The following is a 24,737-nucleotide window of genomic DNA, read 5'->3' as shown; positions in this document are numbered from 1 at the left end:
TAACAGGCCGCCTAAGTGTAGGTCGGAGAGTCGTCAGCGTCAGAATAGTTTGAAATCCTCTTCTCATCTTCTCAGGTTCCCTTATATGGTTTCCCCCCCCCCCCCCCCCCCCCCCCCGTTTTTTTAGGTCGGTAGTGGTGAGTAATATTTGTAGTTGGTGATGAGTCAATGAAGTTGCAGATTGTTGTTGATGATGAGTAATGAAAGTCTCTTGATACAGATGAAGTTGATAGAGTAATGAAGTTGCAGGTTGTTGGTAGGTATTTATGTAATTGGTTTTTATAAAAACAAAAGTATCATCCAAAAGATTGGAATTTTTGGTTTTAAGATCTTTTTAACCTTTAACAAATAGCAAAACTATAAAAAGCAATTTTAAGAAGTTTACGAAACACCCCGCTAAACTTTACTCGTAAACAAGTCCTATAATATCAACGCAAACAAAATTCTTCTTTTCTTCTTGTTCGATGGAGGCTCTCTGCCACCTGAGGCTCGGCGTATGTCTGCCGTTATCCACTAAGAAACACCTTCGACCAAACGCCGCCACCGGCAGCAAATGGGCCAACCGCCTCCTCGCCGACTTCCAGTTCCTCCCGGCAACCACCAATGCCGACTCTCCAGGCCCTACCTTCACTCTGCCGCCGCCCACCGCACCCCACCGCCACGTCTCCATGCCCATTGACTTCTACAGAGTCCTCGGCGCCAAGCCGCACTTCCTAGGCGACGGACTTAGCCGGTGTTATGAAGCTAGGGTTTCGCAACCGCCTCAGCACGGTTACAGTGATGGCGCCTTGATTAGCCGCAGGCAGATTGTTCAAGCGGCGTTTGAGACCCTAGCGAACCCTGGCTTGAGACGAGAGTATGGGGATGATGAAGTGGATACGGATGTTCCGTGGGACAATGTAAGTTATATTGCATCCGCCCTGTGTTATTCCATTGACGAAATTTAACTCGCTGGTGTTAGGATTGTAAATGATTTAAATTTGTTTAGAATTGTGCCGAATGCAGCATAAATATTTCACGATTTTTATGACTAGTGGTGAAACTTAGACGAAAACAGGGTGTTGTTAATACGCATAAAAGTTTTCATAAACGGACGGCCTGGCTCAAAATTTTCGGACGAAAACGGGCAAATTTACACAGACGAAAACACGTAAAGTAACACTAGTAAGAAAAAAACAGGGAGGGGGTGGAGGGCGGGACCCCCTGGTCCTTAATAAGATTCCCCCATGTTCATGACTACTATGAGTTGGATGACTGGATCATTAGAGTTGCATTTATACTAAAATATACATAAATTACACTAGAAATTATCTGGGGAAGAACAACTAAAGAGGATCCTTTTGATCTAACGTATAGCCCGTGGCGATATGATGTGTTTTGATCCCAAGTATGCAAGGCGTTTTCTATTAATGAAAATACTAGATAGTTGTTTGTAAATATTATTTTAACTTGTTAAATGCTAATTTTAGAATATAAGATATTATCGTCATCATGTGACGTCGCATCAATTGTGGCAATGCAATCTCATCGCATCATGTGATGTGCGCATTATGCACTCTTGATATATGCATTTTAAACCAGACATGGTTATGGTTTTAAATATCAACATTGACCCAATTCTATTGTGATGAAAATTTTCAAGGTTCCAGGAGCGTTGTGCGTGTTGCAAGAAATTGGCGAGGATGCGTTGGTGCTTGAAATTGGTGAGAGTTTACTGAAAGAGAGACTACCCAAATCCTTCAAGCAGGATGTTGTGTTGGCAATGGCATTGTCCTATATCGAAATCTCAAGAGACACGATGGCAATGTCTCCCCCTGATTATATCAAGGGTTGTGAATTATTGGAGAGGGCACTTAAGTTATTGCAGGTAAGACTTTTAATGAAGTCTTGAATGTTTATTGTTCAATATATATTAGATCAATAGTATTAGAATTGATTTGTGTTCAGCCTATTAGCCTGAGTTAGGTATTTCTAGGGCATCCTTTCAGGTTATTTTAGTAGATATTGAAGGCTCTTGTCTATATACTATTTTATCTACAGCTACTATATTTAGCAATTGTTTTTTCTGTCTATCTTCTATGTTATGTGTTGAAACTATAGTTGCTTATCATTGTATTTTAGCGGTTGTTTACAGCTTTCATTATTAATATTCTTGTATGGGTGCTTAATCTGATTCTTTTAGCTATATTTTGTGATATATGGGTTATTATACTATTCTTTACATGTTAAGAAAAGAAAATAAGAGGGCTTTTGGAGCTGAGATTCTCAGTTGGAGTAGCCTCTCTATGATAGACATCAAACCCTCTGACCCTACCAATAGCTCTGCTGTAAGTTGGAGTATACTAGGTAGTGGTACGTGTACATTTGTTTGGTTATGGATGCTTCCCCGTCCATTGTAATTACTTTTAGTTAAAATGTAGTCCATTACTTTTACACTTCCATTAAAAGTTTTCTTTTTGTGTTTTCCAAATTAAAAAGCAAAGAAAAAGGTTGTTTAATTCTTTGAAATCCCATATTTCATGATGCATGCTAAGAATATATCTGTTTCTTACGTATTTGCTCTCATTCAGGAAGAAGGTGCAAGCAGCCTCGCTCCAGATTTGCAAGCACAAATTGATGAAACTTTAGAAGAGATAAACCCACGATACGTGTTGGAACTTTTGGCCTTACCCCTGAATGATGACTATCGAACTCGAAGGATTGAAGGTCTTCAAGGTGTGCGCAATATTTTGTGGGCTGTTGAAGGTGGTGGTGCCGCTGCTGTTGCTGGCGGATTTACACGTGAAGATTTTATGAGTGAGGCATTCCTACGGATGACTGCAGCGGAACAGGTAGCAATTTGGTTATTTTGATATGCTTTGTTGGGACAATTTGGACAAAAAGTGTTTTGGGACAACCAACCTGGGCTCGCTAAAAGCTCAAATCGATTCGAGCTTCAACGAGCTCGAGCCTAAAAATAAGATTGGTTAATAATCGAGCCCAAGCTTCACTTATCAAGCTGTCTCATGAACCTATTATTTATATATTTTTTTATTAATGTATAAATTTATTATTTAAATAAACTTAAATTGAATATAAAAAAATATTTAAAAGTGTACATGAATGAATGATAAACAAGCCGAGCTCGAGCTTTAGAAATAGAGCTAGAAGCTAGCCAAGCTCGAGTCAGTTAAACGAACCAAGCTTGGGCTCGACTTTGCTTGGCTCATTTACACTCCTAGTATCTATGTTGAACAAAAAATAACCCACTTTGACGTGTTACACAACTCATTTCCTATATTGCCCTCTACAAACTGATTGCTTCTCGCTTTTAGCTTCTACATCTATTTACGTGTCTAATTTTGTTTCTACCTTTTTTATTTTCAAGATTGAACTCTTTAGCACCACACCAAAGAGCATACCAGCAGAAAGCTTTGAGGTTTATGGAGTTGCTTTATCACTTGTAGCTCAAGCTATCATGGCCAAAAAGCCTCATCATATTGAAGACGCCAACAACTTATTTCAAGAACTTCAACAAATCAAATCAACATCCTTAAACAACGCATCACTCACACACAACATGAAAGAAACCCGCCAGGTGGATTTCTCATTAGAACAGGGTCTTTGTTCACTTCTTGTAGGTGAAGTTGACAAGTGTCGTTCATGGTTAGGTTTAAACAATGAAAACTCACCGTACCTAGACCCGTCTATTGTTACCTTTGTTCTAGAACATTCTGGAAACGACCCCGACAATGACCTTCCAGGCCTTTGTAAGTTGTTGGAAACATGGGTATCAGAGGTTGTTTTTCCTAGGTTTAGAGATACTATAGATGTTAGTTTTAAGCTTGGTGATTATTTTGACGATCCGGTTGTATTGAGGTTTTTAGAAAGGCTAGAAGGCAGCGGCGGTGGGGGTGGTGTTGGTGGTTCGCTGTTGGCGGCAGCCGCTGCTATAACCTCCATTGCAAGAATTGGAGCTGAAGCCACTGCGGTTCTTGGTAGTGTTAAAGTCGAAGCAATTCAGGCATTACAGAAGGTTTTTCCACTCGGTCAAGAATCGCAAGTTACTGTTAGACGTTACGATGACGGCGAGTTTGATGATTCCTATGTTGTTGAGACTGATGATTTAGTTACTGTTTCTGAAGAAAATGATTATAATAATAATGATAATAATGATGATGAAAGTAAAGAACAAGAAACAATAACTTACCAGATAAAAGATGCGGCCATGAAGATTATGTGTGCGGGTGTGGTGGTGGGAATGATGACTTTGGCGGGTTTAAAGTTTTTACCGTTTAAGAAAGGCCCTGCCACTAATAAAGAAGTGAATTCGGTTGTGGCTTCTGATGTCCTCAATGTGGGTATGATCTAAAAAGACATGTTACACTGTAATTCAAATGTATTTGATTAGTGTTTTAATAAATTAGTAGGTGTTGTTCTGGTAGGGTTTTTTGTAGAGGTGTACATGAGCCGAGCCGATTTCGAGTCTGGCTCATTTTGAGCTCTATTTTTCCAGCCCAAGCTCGGCTCCTGGGTAGTTTTAGAAGATCGAGCTTGGCTCGTGGTTCGTTTATTTTCTGTTAGGTATTTAATTTAGTTATATACATCTACGATTCTGGTGTGTATACATAATTTATATTTAATAATAATTTTTATGTATATATATGTAAAATTGTTTTTAAACATATTAATAAAGAAAAATTATAAATAAATAACAAGCATGCATAGGCTCACAAGCCTAGTCAAGCTTGTTTATTAAATAAGCTCGAATATAGGCTTGAGCTTGTTTAAGCTTAGCTTAAGCTTTTAGCAAGCCTATCCTAGATAACCCCCACAAGTAACTCGGCTCTTTCACACCCGGAATGATTTAAGACTAATCGTGTGTTCAATATGTTGAAAAACATATTTTTAAATAGTTATCTAAAATCGTCTATTTCAGAGGACTCTGTAGTCGAAGAAGGTGAAATACCTAGAATGGATGCAATCTTCGCTGAAGACCTAGTCCGCAAGTGGCAGAACATTAAATCCCAGGCCCTTGGACCGGATCATTGCTACTCAAAATTGTCCGAGGTAAAGTGTTCTCGAATTTAAGGTTCCCATATTACCTCCTCCACTATTGGAAAACTCAAAGAAAGCGTTTAATAGTCGGTTACAGGGCGAAACTATCATCCTAGTGGGTTATTTTTTCTATATGATCTGATTGAAGAGACGAAAATGACCTAGTTTGATCATTCATAAATCATAAGTCAACAGGTCAATTTAACTACCATTATACCCCTCAACTGTTCATAAGTAAACGGGCTGATATTGCAGGTATTAGATGGCGAAATGTTGAAGATATGGTTAGAACGAGCAACCGAAATTGGTGAACATGGTTGGTTTTGGGAGTACAATCTTTTAAACATCAGCATCGACAGCGTGACGATTTCACCAGATGGGTGGCTAGCTGTTGTGGAAGCAACCCTTGAAGAATCGGCTAAGTTGACCGATTTGACCAACCCTGAAAACAATGACTCGTACAATTCAACCTACACTACACGCTATGAGATGTCGTTTGCCAAGTCAGCGTGGAAAATCACAAAGGGTGCTGTTCTTAAGTCTTAATAATGTATTTTTCCCCCTAGTTAGGTTACTCAGCATGTGTGTTGTGTTAGGTGTTGCTTATAAAAACAAACATATAAATTTGTATAGATAGCATTTGTGTTGGTGTTGATTTCTGAGTGATTATTGAACTTTAAACAATAAAAGCATGTTTAAACATATCTTTTATAACCAACTAGCTTTTAAACCCGTGTATTACACAGGATTTGTCAGATAATAAAAATAAATAAGATCCGTTATTTGAAAAAAAAATAAACAAAATTAATGGTAAAAAGAAAATAAAACATATAATACAAATAATAAGAGGTCGATAATCTTAAATTTACAAATTAGAAAAAAAAATCTCTTTATATACAACATTTGCTAAAATTGTTTTGACCTATTACCTATGGATAATTATGATGAATGAGATGAGAGTTAGAGAATTAGAATAGAAATTATAACTCATTTGTTAAAATTGTTTTGACCCATGACCCATGGATATGTATGATAAATAAGATGCAGAATTAGAGAATTATAAAGAAAATTATAACCCATTTGTCAAAATTATTTTGACCCATAACCCATGGAGAGATAGGATGAATGAGATGAAATATTAGAAAGGAAATTATAACCCATTTGACAAAATGGTTTTGCCTCATAATCAATGGATATGTAGAATGAATGAGAAGAGAGATTAGACCAAGAATTAATGTGAGATTGCTACATCATCTCTATTATTTTCTTTTATTAGTATTGTTAGATTAGATTAGATTAGATTAGATTTGTCAAAATGGTTTTGCCTCATAACCCATGGATATGTAGAATGAATGAGAAGAGAGATTAGACCAAGAATTAATGTGAGATTGTCACATCATCTCTATTATTTTTTTTTATTAGTATTGTTAGATTAGATTAGATTAGATGTTAGATTAGATGTTACAATTAATTGCTTGATTATTATCATTTCAATTCTAATGATTAGATTACATCGAAACATAAGGCAAGCGGGCAAAAAGCTGCGTCGCTACCGCTTTTTGAATTGCAAAACCCAATCTTTTAAAAACTATATTTGCTGATCTTGGAGTCATAACATTACTATGCATGACCTGCTGAACACGGGTAAGTAGCTCCATAGCTTCAGGCGCGAGGAAACCAAAAGTGTCAAAAGCAAAAGGAATAAATACATGTTGGTTGTCAAGACACGCCTTCTCATGTTTTGCCACCTTGCCTGAAGTAGCTTTTAATACGGTTTGACCGCTACGAAACCACTACTTCCTAAGCCCATCAAAGGGGAAATCCCTGTTAAATCCACACACACGTGTTTTTCTCCTATCCACCCAAACACCAAAATGTCAGCCGGTCGAAGAGATGATCTTCCCTCCGACGGGTTAGTCAGGAAATTCACAGGTGCTTCTTTCTTAACAGAAATTCCGGCCCGCCTGAATATATCAAAGAGCACATCCTTAACCAAATCATGTCGGTACTTGAACCCCGGGAGCTCTTTACAGTGCATCGCTTGCTCCCCATATGAGTCTAAACACGCCTTACGACAAACAGGACATATCTCATCAACCGAAAATAGAGGAATCATAAGACAATACTTAAGGATAGTACGACACTCCACTGGAGACATATGCTGGCCTAACCCATCTATAGGGATAGCAAGAAGAAAATCTTGAGCATGTGGTGCTTGTAGACACTCAAAAATTGCTTTTTGTCTGCTTGTCATGTTAAATTGTAACTCCATGTCGTGAACAATTTTACTAAAAAAAGCGCTCACCAAAGCATGCTAGGCTTTAGAGGGGTTGGTCTCTTTGTTAGAGAAACTGCTAAAATCGACGCTTGGAATCATATCACGAAGACAAGCCAAAGCACAAGAATAATCAGAATCCATCCCACATATACCACTGTCTCGCAAAATGTGATCCTGAGGCACCCACGATTGGGCTCTCGAGGCCACAAACGTATAGGAGGAAGCCTCTACTGCCGAATACAACCCCAGACCCCCATTCTTAATAGATAAGGAAGCAAGTCGTCATTGGAGGTCTCCAAAGAAAGGACCTCCACAAACTACAATGTCCTCGATCGCCTCACGTAATCCCTTGTCGAAAAACACTACCGCCTCCATCATGTGTACAGGTTGGCATGTTCTCAAACCGAAGAAAAGTTTAGCAATATCCATACATGATCGAAGCAAAAGTAACTCACTCTGCGGGTCACCAAGTTTTGGGAGAAGACGCATCAAATCAACAACATTAGTAGCTCTCTTCTTTGCCAACCCCCTAATAAACCCAGTGTCTTTACTAACAACTCCCCCAAGAAGCTTCACCCCTAATAATGGTCTCCCAATGTCAGCAGGGAATAAACCGTCACGAGACTTCGTACCATCACAAGAAGGCCAAAATAGCTCAGTTTTCTTAAATCGTCAGAAGTTCTGGTTATTCAAAATGTGGAACAGATTAATTTTGATTGATTTCAGTACCAGTTAACCGTTCATAGAGCCATTTTACACAGATTTATGCTTTAACAAAAATATATGATTTCAACAAGTTTAAATGATATCTAAGCCTCATGATCAGGGATATGAGTTATTGGAGACGTTTAATTAAGGTTTTGGACGCATTATACTTGTCAAGGATCCCCTAGCTTTTCCTATACTTATTATTATTATAGCTACTTTGCCTTGCATTTTCATGTGTGCTGTATAGACATGTAGGGAATGTATATGCTTTCGAGAGGGTTAGTGCTACTTTTTCTTGTCCATTTACTTCTTTATCTGTTGCTAGTGTGTTTTTCTTACCATTTCTGGTATTATTATTGTATCTGCAGGGTTGTTTGGTGGCTTTTTTAGCCACATTTTATGTTATATAAATTTCCATAATGTGTGTCATAATAAGGTTATTAGAGCCGGAAGTCTTATTACAAGCAGTCTCTATCAATATCTGTATTCTATATTACTTGCTGGGTTATAATTTATAAACCCGTGTGCTACACGAGGTTGGGCATAAAAAATTTGAACTTAATATCATGAATTATGTTTAGCATGCATTGACAAAAACAAATCATCAAATAACTGAATCGGATAATACATAACTAAAAGTTAGGATATATAAATAAAAATCGTTTGATAACGTGAACTAAAAAATTATTGTAGTCTAATTCACCCATTGTTGCTAATTTCCTCTATAATAGGAACCTGCTTAGGAAAAAAAACGTTTTTGTACACCTCTATTTAAATATGCCCAAACAGATTTTCAACTTGTATACGGAAACGAGTATGCAGCAAGTCCTTTGACATCAATATGGCATCTGTGGCATATTATATGTATTAAAAACATGTAGATAAATCAACACCTTTAAACTTGCTGTAGCTTGTATTAGGCTCATATTCGAACATATCTATGTAAAAAAACTAATATATATACATCACACACACACACACAAAAATATAACTCAACGTCATGACCTCACGAGCTTTCTAAACACCCCTACTTTTTCTTAATGGATCAATGATCTACATAACATCAAAACTTTTGAATATAAAATGTGTATTGTAATCCGTATTTAACTTTGTTTTATGGGTGTGTGTAACCGTAAATCATTTTACCACTAGTCTCGAGCAGTTGAATTGAGTCCTTACCGTAATTACTGCAATGCATTCAAATTTTCTTCTAAAAAATTGTGAAACCTGCCATTGGCAAAATATTTAATGATTCAACTAATACAATAATTTTAAGAACCTTGATTACTCAATCTTTTGAACATAAGTTGACTTGTTGACCAATTCCCATAGCTCGGGCAGCGCTTCTTTGATGTTGTGTATGCTCTCTAAAGCATAGTCCACACCATTCTTGCGCACCGATGACCCAATCTGTTTGCAATCACAACAATAAATTATAGCGCTATAAGATATTTCTTAATTAATACTCACAACAAAATCAACCTACCAACACAGGGATAGATATTTCTTAATTAATGCTCACAACAAAATCAACTTGCCAACATGGTGGTGAGGTTTGCTGTTTGTATGCGCATACTGTCATTAAATAACAATTGAAATACCAAAATAAGTATTGTGAGTTTCAACATGATGACACCTATAACTTATAACTTCATTCGTGATAACTTACAAGTTTTATGAGGGTCCATATATATTATATCCCATCTTAAAAGCCTTTGCAAACAACGAGACTTGTTGGTAAACCATTGGGTGCATTAGTATTAGGAGCATCAGTGGAGTGGGTCTGGCTTTTAGAGTTTAAGGTCTCAAAACGTAAGACATCATCAAAGCAGTCCTCTAATCCAAGCCAGCCAAGAACTTCAACGGCCAGCCCACGTTTCCTTGCTTGCATCTGAGAAAATCTGGGCAATTAATAAAAATTAAACATTTAAATATAAAAGAGTTTAATCAGTTAAAGAAAATTAAAATTTTACCACTTTCCTTATTTAAAAGACATCTAAGAGCAGGGTCGGCTTTCAGACTTTTATAAGGGCACATGACATTCTTCCGTGGACAAATCTGTTAATAAACACCAATTTCATAATATTAGAATTTGGGATTTTGTTGGTAGAAAAAGGGAATTAGAAGATTTAATACATGTGGTAGTCGGTCAAAATCATAGCCAAGAAAGAGTCTTCAAACAGAAATATTAGGAGGTTTAATATCAAATATGCAATTATTATGTTATTATGATTCAAACCAGTTTTAGGATTAACATTGTAGCCGAAGAGTAACCATTGTTATTTCGTAATCCCTGTAGAGTTGAACACACAATTCTGGTACTTTGTTATTTTGTAATTCCGGTTTTTAGAAAGTATAATCACAATGGGGTGTGATGTTATATATATATATATATATATATATATATATATATATATATATATATATATATATATATATATATGGGTGGGTTAAAATAAAAATAGATAGCAGGAATATATCTTAGCCATTGAATCATGTTAATCAAGATATTTAAAATTACGTAAAACTAACATAGTTTCCTTGAATTACTCTTTCACCATTATAACCGACATAGTTTACTAGAATTATTCTTTTACCATAAATTTTAATGCCAAATGTCAAAAATCTATTGGTTCTTACCATTACTAAGAAACTCTTTATTTTTATTTGAACCATTTTTCTATATATATATATATATATAGGGGTGGGTTAAAATAAAAAGAGATAGTTTTCTAGGAAGATTAGTCATTAGATCTTGTTAATCAATTGTTGAGATTTAAAATTACCAAAAACCGACATAGTTTTCTAGAATTACTCTTTCACCTTTATAACCGACGTAGTTTCCTAGAATTATTCTTTCACCATGGGTTATAATGCCACATGTCAAAAATCTATTGTTTCTTACCATTTTAAGGAAACACCTTATTCTTATTTGAACCTTTCTCTCTCTCACTCTCACTCTCTCTCTCTCTCTCTCTCTCTATATATATATATATAATGGTTGAGTTCAATGAAGAAATCATATTAGTGTAAGAAATGTGAGAAGTGGTTTTAACCAATTATTTTTTTTATTTTTCCTTTTGCTTTATTTAATTGTAAGAACAGATTAGTAAAATGCTAAAACTTTTATTTTTGTTAAGTAATCACGAATATGATAACTTTACAATACCACATTAATATTATCTTAAAATCATTATTTATTAAATAGTAATACTATCATATTTAAATTCAAGATTTTTGTATGCCAAAAGTTCTCGACCAAAATTCCGAAGCCAACATTTTCTTTTTCTCTTTTTTATAATCAAGAAGATTTTATCAATTAAAAGACGTTTTATTAAGCCATATATGTAAATAATAATTTTGTTTTTTAGGTTAGTGATTTGTGGGTTTTTATTTAACAATGAATATTAATTATTCTTATTATATCGTACATCAATTTAATCACCTATTTTGTTTTTACTTTTTATTTTTAATCAGGTTAAAATATATCAAGATTTTTTATTCTAATGATACCGTCATCCTACATTCGAACAAATCAACCCCTTTGAAAAAAACGATCAAGCATATATCAAGATGTTTATTTTGCTGGGCAAATTAATAAGAACAAATCATCATTATTCTGGTAGTGAACAAATTATATTTATCCCTTCATTAGTAGTCAACAACCTACATTAATTACACTAATCATTCTCACTAAAGAAAATATCATTTCCAACACGGAATAACATAACAAATATAAATAATAAACAAATAAGAAATCATTCTCGTATATATAATGTTATATTACCTACACAGCAAAACACATAACACATATACATCTGATACATATCCTACACATTAAAAGAAACTCATACACATGTACCTACACAAGTAGTATACGGTATATCCTATACAAATAAGTTAATAATTATTAGTAAATAGCAAAAAATAGTTAACACATTACACTCCTACACAACTTCTTGGTTAATAGCTATAGAAGTGGTAGACATCCTACACAATAAACAACTCATACACAGTTTCTTACTAATAAACGCATTTGTCACACCCTGCCATGCGGGCCTGGTCGTGTTATGGACGAATTGGTACCAAATGTAAGCAGCGAAATATTATTGATTAAAATAAGTTACAGCGTTTGCACTATGTATTTAAGATAAGGTGTAACTACACAACTATCTCATCTCTGGCACTGCTGCAATCCTGTGTTAGGTTCTGCTAATCTTCTTGGCATCTAATCTTCATTGTTCATGTTCAGCATAAGCCTCTATCCTTAGGCGTTCTCATTACATCGCTAATCCAAATTGCTATCCACATAGTATCTGAATACATGCTAAAAAGTGTCAACTAAAAAGTTGGTGAGTTAGCTCACATACACATAAAAGATTTAATTCATAAAAGCGCGCAAGTTTGTGTGTATGTAAGTATAAAGCATGATGCACATCAATAAAGTTCACAATGAATCCTGCACTCGATCATAAGCCTTCCCTCGACTTACAACCAAACGGCACCTGTCCCCGATTATTATTCTGCTAAGCAATAATCCAATCGTTAGGTCATATGCCGCAACGGTCCGCAGACCTCAGCGTGGTTTACCCGACGTAGGGTCACTGTGCTTGGGGGTCTCCAAATAGTACTACCCATACGAGCCATAGGCTCACTCCCTGAGTTAATGATTGCGTAATTAAAGTGGGACAAAAACATGGCAGAAACAGTTCTTGATAAACATCACATCATAAGTAAATCACAACATGTATTCAACCCAAAAATTTTAAGTAAAAGGGGCAGCACGAAACTCACCTCAATCTATATGCAATATGCGTAAGTGAATGATAATCTATGAGCTTGCAACGATACTAGACACCACCAAGTAAGCCTATTATGCATATATATGTAGCAATAAGTAATTTGACAACAATGTAATATTTGTTATTGGCGTTGTCGTTCGATTGAGCTCTTCCAGTATATTTAAGTGTTATGACTTATTGTCGGTCGTTTGACATTTAAGTGGGGGTTTCCCATGTTAACTGATGATAGATAAACACTTCATTAAAATAATATTGGTTCAAATAACCTTCCCTAGTATTATGTATTAGTCAACTCTATGTGATGACCGACTAACTAGGTTTCAAACAAATAAAGTTTCCGTTTTAGAAAAGTTCACACATATACATGTTTATAGCATCTATATCATGTAGGGGGTCATATAATTCAAGTATAACAAGTAAGCATTACAACACATCATTTTGCCAAGTTTTAACAAAGTTACTATTTTTAGTAAGTCCAGGTTTTCATGAAGTTTCAAATGAATTCAAACTATCATACCATATTAATTTTAGTAATTCTAGTGTTGTTATAATAAAAGGCAACGTTTCGGATTCAAATCATGCAGAATTGATTTTTTGATCTCGAAATCTAAAAAAAGATCTGTAAAAAAAATTGCGTCCAATAGGATTTGAACCTATATTAAAGGTTTAGAAGACCTCTGTCCTATACATTAGACAATGGACGCTTTTTCATTGTTGTTTTTGGGTATTTTTTCTTATCTTTTTATCTTTTATTTGGAAAAAAAAAAGAAGAATATAGCAAGAATATAGTAGGATTTTGGTAAGAAAATTTTTTGAATTGTATATTTAATCATGAATGACGTATTAATTAGAGTTAGAGTATTTAAGATAAATATAGTAAGATAATAGACTAAATATAAAAGGAGATAGAGCGGGTAGCGGGAATCGAACCCGCATTGTGAGCTTGGAAGGCTAGGGGTTATAGTTGACGTCGATTCATCATTTTGAAAGTCTCTAATTCAAAACCGAACATGAAACTTTGGTTTCATTCGGCTCCTTTATGGAAAATGGATAAATTGCTAGATTTAAGATGTGAACCAACTTACAAAAAATGATACCCATCTTACAAAAAAAGGATACCCATAACATCTATGTCAGCTTTTTTTTGAATATATTCAAATCAAAACGACTCGCTTTCTAGATGATCTCTCTAGAAGAAGGCGATTCTAACAAACTTTCTAGTTACTTTGTTTTCTATTTCTATTTGAGAGGGTCCTAAGGAAAAGGGTTTTCTTTCCACCAAGCTAAAAAAAGATGTCGATGTCTCTAGTAAACTAAAGACATTATTTAATAGCTATTTTGCTTCAATTTATTCGCTACAAATCAAAACAAAATTTGAAGATTTAGTTACGATTAGAAATCTACTTGTCTATCTTCATCCATGGATTCTTTATTCATACTCATTCAACTGGACATATTGATCCAATTTTATCATTTTGTTTTGCAATTTCATAATCCAAGTTTTCGGTTTTTAATTGACCTTGGATAAAAATCCCAAAAATTTCTATTTTCCTTGAATGTTTCATTAAAAGGTAAAGGACTGAATCCTTTAAAAGAAATAAAGTTTTTTATCGGAATATGAATCAAACCGAAAGACCCTTAACTATTATAGGGGTTAATAGAACGAATCACACTTTTACCACTAAACTATACCCGCTACAATGCAATTATTATATCTAAATGGACCTTTTGTCGAGGCACTTCTGTATATGTGTAACTGGGCTTCTTATATAAAAAGATATATTTTACTTACATAGTACAAACCTGCTCAGGAATTTAATGAACCAAGCCCTTTTTTTAACACAGTGGTAGAGTAATCCCATGGTAACGCGTAAGCCCTTGGTTCAAACCCGACAAGGGGCTTTGTTTTGTCGTAGCATTCATATGAAGAATAGCGATATTCTTCATGTGAATAAAAAAGTAAGCAACTTTATAATGTATAATATTATCATCTTATGAGTTATAGTATATTAGTTATCACGAATCATGATAAGTCATCTGTTTAATCACCAAATATTCCTATTTTCAATTAGGTCAATGAAATCCATTGTAAAGATTAGAAATCAATAAAGGAAAAATAAGTGGACCTAACCCATTGAATTATGACCATATCCGCTATTATGATATTCAAATTCAATAGAGATGAAATTGGGAACAAGTTGACACCCCCCCCCCCCCCTTTCTTTTCATTTCTTTGGACTCCGCAAGAATTTATCGATATTTCCAATTCAATCGTCTTGTTCTATAGGAATAAATTGTCATTTCGTTCCTTCACAGAGAACCATTTCTTCTAAGTCACAAGATAAGAAAAATTTTCACTATCTTTCTTTGATTACAGGATCTAGATTCATTTATATCTATATAATATTTCTATTTAGATTGATAGCTATCAGATCGCGGCTTGTTGTAACAAAAATTTTTATTTCTTTGCATCCAATATTTTTTTTCAATCATATGAAGATATGAAGAATGGATGCGGGATTAATACTCTCGTTTCCAGTCTCCTATTATTGTTATTGTATTGAGTATTGAAGTGAAGTAAAAAATTGGAAACTATCTCTTTTCTAACAAAGAAATAGAAAGAGCTTAGTCATTTTAGTATACATAAAAATTAGAAATTAGGATAGAAAGAGAGTTCTTTTTCTTAATCTCATGAACAAGATCTAAGAATCCATTTAGTTTATGGAATAAGATGGGGGGGGGGGCAGATCTGAGGATCAACCAGTAGTGCGCGAGGGGATTGCTTTTTCCTTGAACAATTCATTTAAAAAACGAATATATCTGATTCATGAGTCATAAGAAGACAATTCATGATTCAGATGCTTAATAATAAGAAGGAATAATCAAATTGAATTCATTCGGGTGGTCAATTATGTGCCAATAAAGGATTTTTGTCTTCGAAACCCATTGTAAGGGGTAGTGCATGAGAAAAAATCATGCAGAAATGATCAACTCTTTGGACGCCCTGAAAATACTATGAGGTGTTCGGAAATGTCGAAGTAGTTGAATATGAGGATTACAATGACTATAGCCCTTGGTAAATTGCCCAAAGACCAAAAGGATTTGTTTGATATTATGGATTACGTAGGGACCGTTTCGTTTTTGTAGGCTGGTCCGGCCTATTACTCTTTCCTTGTGCCTATTTCGCCTTGGTTGTACAAAAGAAACGACAATGCCGGTTATTACCGGTATTGTCGGTTTGAAATGCAACGGCCCGGCCCGTAACCATGCTTACATAAGCGAGAGTCCTTTATATTGTGACTTCTCACTTATAATAATCACATATTATACAAAAATATACTATTTTCAATTCTGGAAATTCCAACAAGTTTCAAATGCACGATTTTGGTCTTATATACCTTGGTTATTGGCAAAACGAAATAGTTTTAAGTATAGAAACTTCTCCAAATGTTATCAAACCAATTTATAATTAGAATATAAGTTGTATAATGAGTAACATACTAAATTATTATAAAAACTCTCTATTTATATTTTATTAAATTCTTCGTTTGGATTGTGTCAGTTTAACCGTAAACTGAATATAGTTGTTGTTTCTTGCAAAATGAGACAATGTAAATTATTTTATACAACTATGATAAAATATTTCTTGTAATTTTTCTGTAAGGAGACATCACTTCATATGTTTTCATTTTCAAACATCTATTTTGTGATTAAAAACACAAATAACACGTGAACATATCATTTTGTTTTCAAAATAAATTGTTTATACTATGATAAAATATTTCTTGTAATTTTTCTGTAAGGAGACATCACTTCATATGTTTTCATTTTCAAACATCTATTTTGTGATTAAAAACACAAATAACACGTGAACATATCATTTTGTTTTCAAAATAAATTGTTTATATTTTATCATGACAGGAGCCCTTCAAATAATAAATTCAAAGTTATAATAGTTATCTTAAATTTTAGTTTAAAATCCATGGTTTAAAACAAGGTCCGGTTATAAGACCGACTAACCGTTCGGTTAAAGTTATAGTTTAAGTAATTATGTTTTATTTAAATTGTTTTAAATAAAACATTTTCTAATTAATATTTTCTGTAAGAATTATATTTTTATATGTTAGTATTATTGAGACTAATTTGGCGACAAATGAGATCGGTAAAATATTTGTTAAACAATTTAACCGAGATAACATTGTAAAACATTTTACCGTTATTGTTTTTTTTTATATAAAACGAGTTTATGAGACTTATATTTCATTCTTATAAAATATTCAAGTTATGTATAACAATGCAACAGTTATATTCATAACGTTAACAATAATGACACGTAATAATAAAACAAGTAACATTAAAAAGTTAAGCTAGCTAGCAATTATGATAATAATGCCCAATACTAGCACATCTAACAAGTGGGCACATATATATAGCACGCTTAGAATGTAAATGTAAGCACATTTTATATTCATAAGGACAACCCGGCTTTCCAAATTATCAACAATTAACTCTAACACATAATTCCTATAATATGTATTTCTGAAGAGGTAGGTCCGAGCAGAGCCCAGTTGGACCCGCAAGACTCACCTTGAAGAGGAACGTCTGCGCAGAAACCAACTGGATCCGCAGGACCAACCATGCTCAGAGACGTGACGTCCTTACGCGCAGTACGCAAGCTGGTCCCGCAGGAAATGCCTCCCGATGGTGAAGGACTCCGCCTGTTCCCGCAGCCTCGGATACAAGCCATCAGGGAAGGCCACCCGCGCAGCAAGGCTACACGCACAAGGCACTTAGCTCTCACTCAGTGTCACCTGAAGGAATGAGCGAAGCCGGGAACAATCTCGCACAAGGGCGGGAGGGGGAATACTCCCGCCCAAATAAGCCAGTCCGTACGATACAGGAAGATCTTCTGTACTGTACCTGACGAGGTATGGGAAAAAGATCTGACTAAAGATACGACAGCTTATTGACAACAGTATGGCGAGCAGCATGCTCCTGCACTGTATGTCACTATTAGCCGCTGCCTACTCACCAACTACTGTCATACCACGTGCGTAGCCGTCAGTTGGTGGAACAGGAATAGTATACAGCAGGCCTGGTCGCTATCAGCCGCTACCTACCCACCAACTACCAGCAGGGCACGTGCGTAGGCTACTGTTGGTGGAACAGGAACACTGTTGCAGCCGGCCATACCTCTTTGGAAACCTACCTTCGGCTATAAATACCACAAATGGTATGACCATCTCATCTTATCATATCTTACCACATTATCATCATATTATACCTGATATCTGCTCTAGCAATCTCTTAATATACTTTTATATTTAAAGAGCAATCTAGTCTGATTCTCACGCCGGAGGGTGGTCACAAGGAGGAACCCCCCCCCCCCTTCTCAGTGACGAGCTCACGGTGTCTGTTTTTGCAGGTTATCAGAAGAACCATCTTCCAAGGGTCTAACCCCTCGTGGGAAACATCTATCTAACCCCCAGGTTACCAGTAATCTGCCCGGGGTCTGGTTAGTGTTTCTTCATTGGCGCCATCCGTGCATAAAGCTAGAACTTTATTTTTCTCCAGTTTTTTCAAACTTCTGCAAAGATGGTTAGAGAAATTCCGGTAACCACAACCCCAGCTACTGGGGTAAACACCGGTAACACAGTTTTTACAAACACTACCCCGGTTACCCAAGCCGGGGCAAGTGAAGTAAATTTTACAAACACTACCCCAGTTACTCAAGCTGGGGCAAGTGCAGTAAATGATCGCCTACTGGGATCCACTGATACCCAATTTGAGAAACGAAGACTCCCCCGCCAAACTCTCGATGAAGTTAAGGCATGGGCGGAGGCACGACAAAAGGAATTCCAGGCTGAGTTGGACGAACGCTTGCGTTCCATACAACAGGCCGACGAATTCGAATACTGGGAGGATGACTCGGAGGAATCTGACTCCGACGCGAACCCTCGCCATAGGGCAAAAGGGAAGCGTAAGGAAATGGAATCCCAACCGAAAAGGCATTTTGGACAAGCCTTCAAACCAAAAAGCACAGGTGGAAGTCCACGAGACTTCTCCAAAACGTTCAGACCAAACATTGCAAATGCAGGAACGTCCAAGTTTGCAAGGGACATTGCGGAAGCAATCGCCCCAAAGAGTGCCAAACAAATGCCTAACATAGGCACATATGACGGTATATCTGATCCAGACGATCATTTGAACAGGTTCATAGCGGGGGCAACCGTCAGCAATTGGACGGAACCCACCTGGTGCTACATGTTCCAAATGACGCTTGTTGGGGCTGCTAGAGCTTGGTTTGATCGTCTACCGATCAACCACATCTACGACTGGGCAGACTTCCAGCAGAAGTTTAGCCAACACTTCAGCCAGCAACGGAAGTATACCGAGGAGCAATGGACAATCCTCAAATGCATACGAGAAGAAGATGAATCTCTGCCAAACTTCATCACTCGCTTCAACTCAAATAAGCTAAGTTTGGGCAATATCAGCGAAGATATTGTTCGCGCTGCCTTCATCCAGGGCGCGCATGACCCAGAGCTCATCCGCACCCTAACGGGTAAAGATGGCATGCCATCCACATGGGATGCCATCATGACAGCAGCAAAACGCTATGCGGAAACGGAGAAGCAACTGGGTAGAGATCTCCCCCAGAGCACAAACCTCTACACTCAGAAAACGAGAGAAGACAACGTCCTCACCGCCCGATTAAATAAAAAGCGGAAGCTAGGCATTTGGCAGTCAAGGGTAAACTTTGACACCTCATCCGGCTTGCAACATCGATTGGGTGGAAGGGATAATGTACATCCGCACCGGAACTCCAGATGGACGCCACTCACCAAGAGCGTCACTGAGATATTCGCTACTGAAGAGCTCCCATGGCCAAAGCCTCCAATAATCCGACATCGTCATGATGCTGATCGGAGCAAATACTGTGACTTTCACAAGACAAAAGGCCACAACACTGAAGAATGCATAGACGTAAAAGACATGGTCGAAGCATTTGTCAGAGATGGGACGCTCGCGCACCTCGTGGCGCAATAAAGGCTGAGCAGGCGGGTGCGTGTAGAACCTCAGCTGGGGAAAACACGAATAAAAGTTCCAGCTTCAATGTCGAGACTACATGCTGCGTAAAGAACGAGATCCCGAACCAGGTGCGTATCGGCTCGATGGCACTCCCATCCCAACATGGAAGGGAGCTCATTTACACAATTTGCATGTAAATCAATTCCAATTTGTAAAGAAAAGGCCAAGAGCCACTTCTAATGGAAATGATTCTCTTTAGAACATCGAAGCTGATGATTTTACTTTTCTGAACACTAGTATGCCGGCTTTCACCGCATAATTACGTGAAGTCGTTGCGTGGGAAGGCGGTCCTACCCGCACAAACCCAATAATGTGAAAAAACCTTCACGCAGGTCAGTTGAAGGGAAAAGGTTCAGCACCCAAAAATGAAAGTGCCGGTCTATCCGCACGAATCATAATGAGGAAACTGAACAATAACCTATCAACAACCGCGCGTCGAACGGTTAAACTATGCAACACTGGTAACGGCATTCACATTATGTGAAGTCGTTGCGTGGGAAGGCGGTCCTACCCGCACAAACCCAATAACAGAACAGAACCTTCACGCAGGTCAGTTAAAGGGGATGAGTTCAATTATCCCATTAAATGAAAGTGCCGATCTATCCGCATGAATCATGAAAGGAAATTGAACACTAACCTATTGACAACCGCGCGTCGAACGGTTCAAAACAAAATTCTTAAAAGGATGAGGAAAACCTACACGCAGGTCAGATAAGGGTAAAGTTTTGCCATCCTACTAAGTGCAAGTGACGGTATTACCCGCACAATCACGAAAGAGGAAGCAAAACTTCACACCTATTAACCACGTTCAAAGGTTTACTTATCCTCAAAGGATGAGGAAAACCTACACGCAGGTCAGATAAGGGTAAAGTTTTGCCATCCTACTAAGTGCAAGTGACGGTTCTACCCGCACAATCACGAAAGAGGAGCAAAACTTCACACCTATTATCAACCACGTTCAAAGGTTAACTTATCCTCAAACGATAAGGAAAACCTACACGCAGGTCAGATGAAGGTTAAAGTTTAGCCATCCTACTAAGTGCAAGTGACGGTTCTACCCGCACAATCACGAAAGAGGAAGCAAAACTTTAACCCATAATCAACCACGTTCAAAAGGTTAACTTATTCTACACTTGGAAAATTGCTAATTTAAACTAAGTATGCAAGTCATAAGTTTATAAAGCAATAAACCCAAAGAAGGAAATAACAATCTTATACGCAAAAAGATTAATATTTCACAAACGAATTATTACAAGAATGGCCGGGTAACTACCCGCCTACGAAAAGAAAATAAATACATCTGTACAAGACTATCCTAGCAATGGGAAGGGATCTTCAGGATCAAGCTTCAGGGCCGCTTCCACTTGGACCCGCTCCATCAGAAGAACGGGGCGGTTCGAGGAAAGCTTTAAGGATAGCTAACCCATCATTAGCAGCAGCCACTTGGTTCACCTTCTCCACCACTGGATGCGGGAAGGCGGCGTATTGATTTACTGCTTGGTCATATATGGCTTCAGTATCAACATTGTACAAAGGGAAGTTGGAAGGCGGGACGCCTTTCTCAACGAACCCTAGACCAAGCAGGAAGCCGGCTCGTTCCCCATCCTCGTGAGAAGCGTTGAGGGCTGCGCTCATAGCATCGTCGTAAGATGTCTCTGAGAAGACCCGATGCACAACCTACAAGAAAAAATACAAGTGTTAAAACCTTTTCTATTTACAAAGGAAAGCGTGAAGACGTAAAGCTAAACATACCTGAGGCAACGCTTCTCGAAGAAGCCATTCTTTGGCAACCAGAGCTTCTTGAAGGGCGGCTTGAGCTTGGGTACAGGCGCGTTCGGCTTCGCTTTTGTTAAGTTTGGCAAGTAGCACTTCCTTTGCGGCAGCTTCTTCGACGCCCTTAAGCTTCCGCTCGGTGTGATCAAGCACGCCCCTCTGGTCCAGAATCTCTTGAAGTTTCTTGGCATCCTCCATCGCCAAGGCATCATGAGCACGTTGGAGAGCCTCCAATTTGGCCTTGAGCTCCTCGTTCTCCACGCGTAAAGGCTCAGCAACGGCTTCAGCCTTGGTGGCCCTCTCGGTTGCGTTCCTCGCAGTCTCCTTAGCCAGCCGAAGCTGTTCGTTAACAGCTTGGGCAGCCTTGGAGCGGGCCTCGAGTCGCGCTTGAACCTCAACCTCGAGGGCCTTGAAGGCCTTCTCCTTCTCCGCAGCAGCTGCGGCCAACTTTTGGTTCTCCTCCCGAAGAGCACGCGCTTGAGATACTTCCTTGGCGCGAGCTGCTTTTAACTTGTCGTTTTCACGACAAAGCAGCTCGACGCGCGGCTGCATCCGGGCCTGGAGAACCCGAAGCTCATTGGTTAGCCTACCCTCCTGGTAGCTAGCCATGGCTTCCCCCAACGCACCATGGGGAGCAGCGTGGCGAGCCCATTCCACGCACTCCACAGGGGTACGAAGGGTTGTTCCTCGGCGTATGTTCCATCGCGGAACATACACTTCTTTGGAATCCGACACTGCAAAAAACAAAAAAAGCAGTTAGGAAAAGATGACAAAAAATAAAAGTGAAAAAGGGCCAAAGGAACCCTACGCACCTGTAGGGTCTATAACAGGCCGATAACCGCCGAACCCATCACCTGAACCCAAAGGAAACCCATCCAAAAGGTCAGGCAGATGGGAAGGTGGCAAAGATTGGCGAGTACTCCCATGCGTACCTGATGGGCCGGCCGTCGGTGCCGGTGGCGGGGGCATGGTGGGAGCCGCCGCAGTCGCTGCCGCAGAATCCGCAGCAATCGTAACCGCCGGCTCGGTGAAAGATGCTGTAAAAATCGCACTTACCACCGGCGGTGACGTCATCTCGGCTGGAACAGTCGACTCAGAATGAGCAACTGAACCAGCGGAAGCAGGCGCAGGCACCTGGGTCGACGCCTCAGGTAGGCTGACCAAGCCTACCGTCATCGGCGGAGAGGTAGTACTCGGCCCCTCACCCTGGAATGCGCCAACATCCACACCTGCGTAAAGAAGAAAAGTGTTAAAAGACTTGGAAGATTAAACTACGAAGATAAAAGCCTAAGAGTTGTACTTACGGGTTTTCTTGAGCTTGAACGTACGGACGGGCGGGGACGAACCCGATGGAGCCGGTCTCTTGATGCCGGTCACCGTCGTCGTCATCGGTTCTCCGGAGGTAACAGTCGTAGCCTCCGGAACAGTGGTCTTCTCACCACCGAGGTTCCCCGCCAACTCTGCACTATCTGACTCGGTGTCAGATAGAAGCACCGGATCAGCTGTGGAGGCCACCTTCTCCTTCCCTTTCCCGACGGCAGCCCTCCTCTTCCGCACTAATGGAGGACCATCTGCGGATTCCTCAGAAGAAGACAGCATGTAAGGAATCCCAGCAGCGGGTACAGCACTGAGGGGTGGAGGAGAGAATAACGCCTTACCTGGCCGCCGGTGGCTCAGGATCTCGTGGCCCAACGGATAGACCTCCACAAACCGATCCGCTGTTTGCTCCAGGATGGGCAACTCGTTCTCGTCAAGAGCGCGAGTACCCACCCGCACGGGACCGTCAGCTTCCCGCGGGTACAGGAGCGACTCCAAATTGTTCCCCTCTGAAAGAAAAGAAACAGTTAGAAGACAAACTCATATCAGCAAGAAAGACTAAGACATACCATAAGGAGTAGAGTTCAAACCGTATTCGAGAAGGATGGGAACCTGAGACGCCTCCTTCCATACCCGGCTCATCCCCAGCATCACCATCCCGGACTCCGCAAACCGGTAAACCGGAGATTGGACCCGGGATATCTTCGCAAACCATTCCGCCTCCTGGTAGTTGGTGGCGTGGTGGCTCGGAATGGCTTGGCCATTTTTAAACTTCATGGCAATAGGGACGGCGCGGGCAGAAATGTAGAAGAATTCCCGCTTCCACGATCGGAGACTGCGCTCGGTGGCGCAAATCTTCAAACCCTTAATCCGGGTTGTCAGGGTGTACCACCCCTGGATGCACCTCCAAGTATAGAAGGTCATCAGGCGGTCCACATAGGGCTCAATGCCCAAAATCCGGCACACCCACTCGAAGTGGCGAATCTTGGCGATCGCCATGGGGTGCAACTCGGTCAAATGCACACCGTGCCTCTCCAGGACACGGTAAACAAACTTTGTCAATGGGAACCTAAGATTCCCATAGACAAAGAATGAAGCATATACCCCGATCTTGCCACTGGGGGCATCGTACACGGTCTGATGGGGTTCAGGAAACTCAGGCTCGAGAGGATCGAGCATGAACTTCCTAACAACATACCGGTACTGATCGCCGGGCAGAGCACACTGGCACTCGCCAGCAGTACTCTTATCATCGACTACAGCTTCAGTATCATGTGAAGACATATTGCAAAGGAAGAAGAAACGATTTCGGAGGAATGCTCAACTGAATAAGAGTATTCACCAGAAATCGCCTTAGATATGAAAGAGAAGTGAAGATGTGAATTACAAATGACCCTCTCCCCCTTTATATAGTGATCGCAATTAATGCGGTGAATTTAATGCGAAGGAGAGAGAAATCGAAGGTGCAATGAAACTATGACGCGTGGCAAAAAGCTAGCTGGCAACAGCTGTAAAAAGTACGCGTGCCAGAAATTTCGCGGCCACGCGCCCGAAAAATCGCGCCCACGCGCCTGAAAAAGCGTCTGGAATGACCGTGTACTGTCACGTCACCATAACTTCCTGCACGTCCTGACACAGTCAGAAGAAACCGTCGCACGACGTTTCAGATGTTTGGACTGTTCTTATCCTCACCAACCTTTCGAATTTCAAAATTCAAAATTTAAAAAGAT

The 24,737-nt window shown here is 39.0% G+C and overlaps 1 protein-coding gene across 1 annotated transcript; it reads left to right on the top strand.

Moving 5' to 3' along the window:
* The first annotated feature begins 464 nt into the window (after positions 1 to 464).
* On the top strand, positions 465 to 5,589 carry LOC143636666 (protein ACCUMULATION AND REPLICATION OF CHLOROPLASTS 6, chloroplastic-like). Its single transcript, XM_077104200.1, has 6 exons — positions 465 to 899; positions 1,643 to 1,867; positions 2,571 to 2,831; positions 3,368 to 4,340; positions 4,919 to 5,049; positions 5,293 to 5,589. Exons 1-6 carry the CDS (start codon positions 465 to 467, stop codon positions 5,581 to 5,583), a joined length of 2,316 nt encoding a protein of 771 aa, XP_076960315.1. The 3' UTR covers positions 5,584 to 5,589.
* Positions 5,590 to 24,737: the final 19,148 nt, after the last annotated feature.

The sequence above is a fragment of the Bidens hawaiensis genome, unplaced genomic scaffold (assembly GCF_021521415.1).
Source record: "Bidens hawaiensis isolate Kalapana, Puna unplaced genomic scaffold, B.hawaiensis_p1.1 tig00008037_1, whole genome shotgun sequence".
In the NCBI taxonomy this organism is placed as follows: domain Eukaryota; kingdom Viridiplantae; phylum Streptophyta; class Magnoliopsida; order Asterales; family Asteraceae; genus Bidens; species Bidens hawaiensis.
Note: the sequence above shows the minus strand (reverse complement) of the source record. Positions and strands in the feature narration are given on the sequence as shown.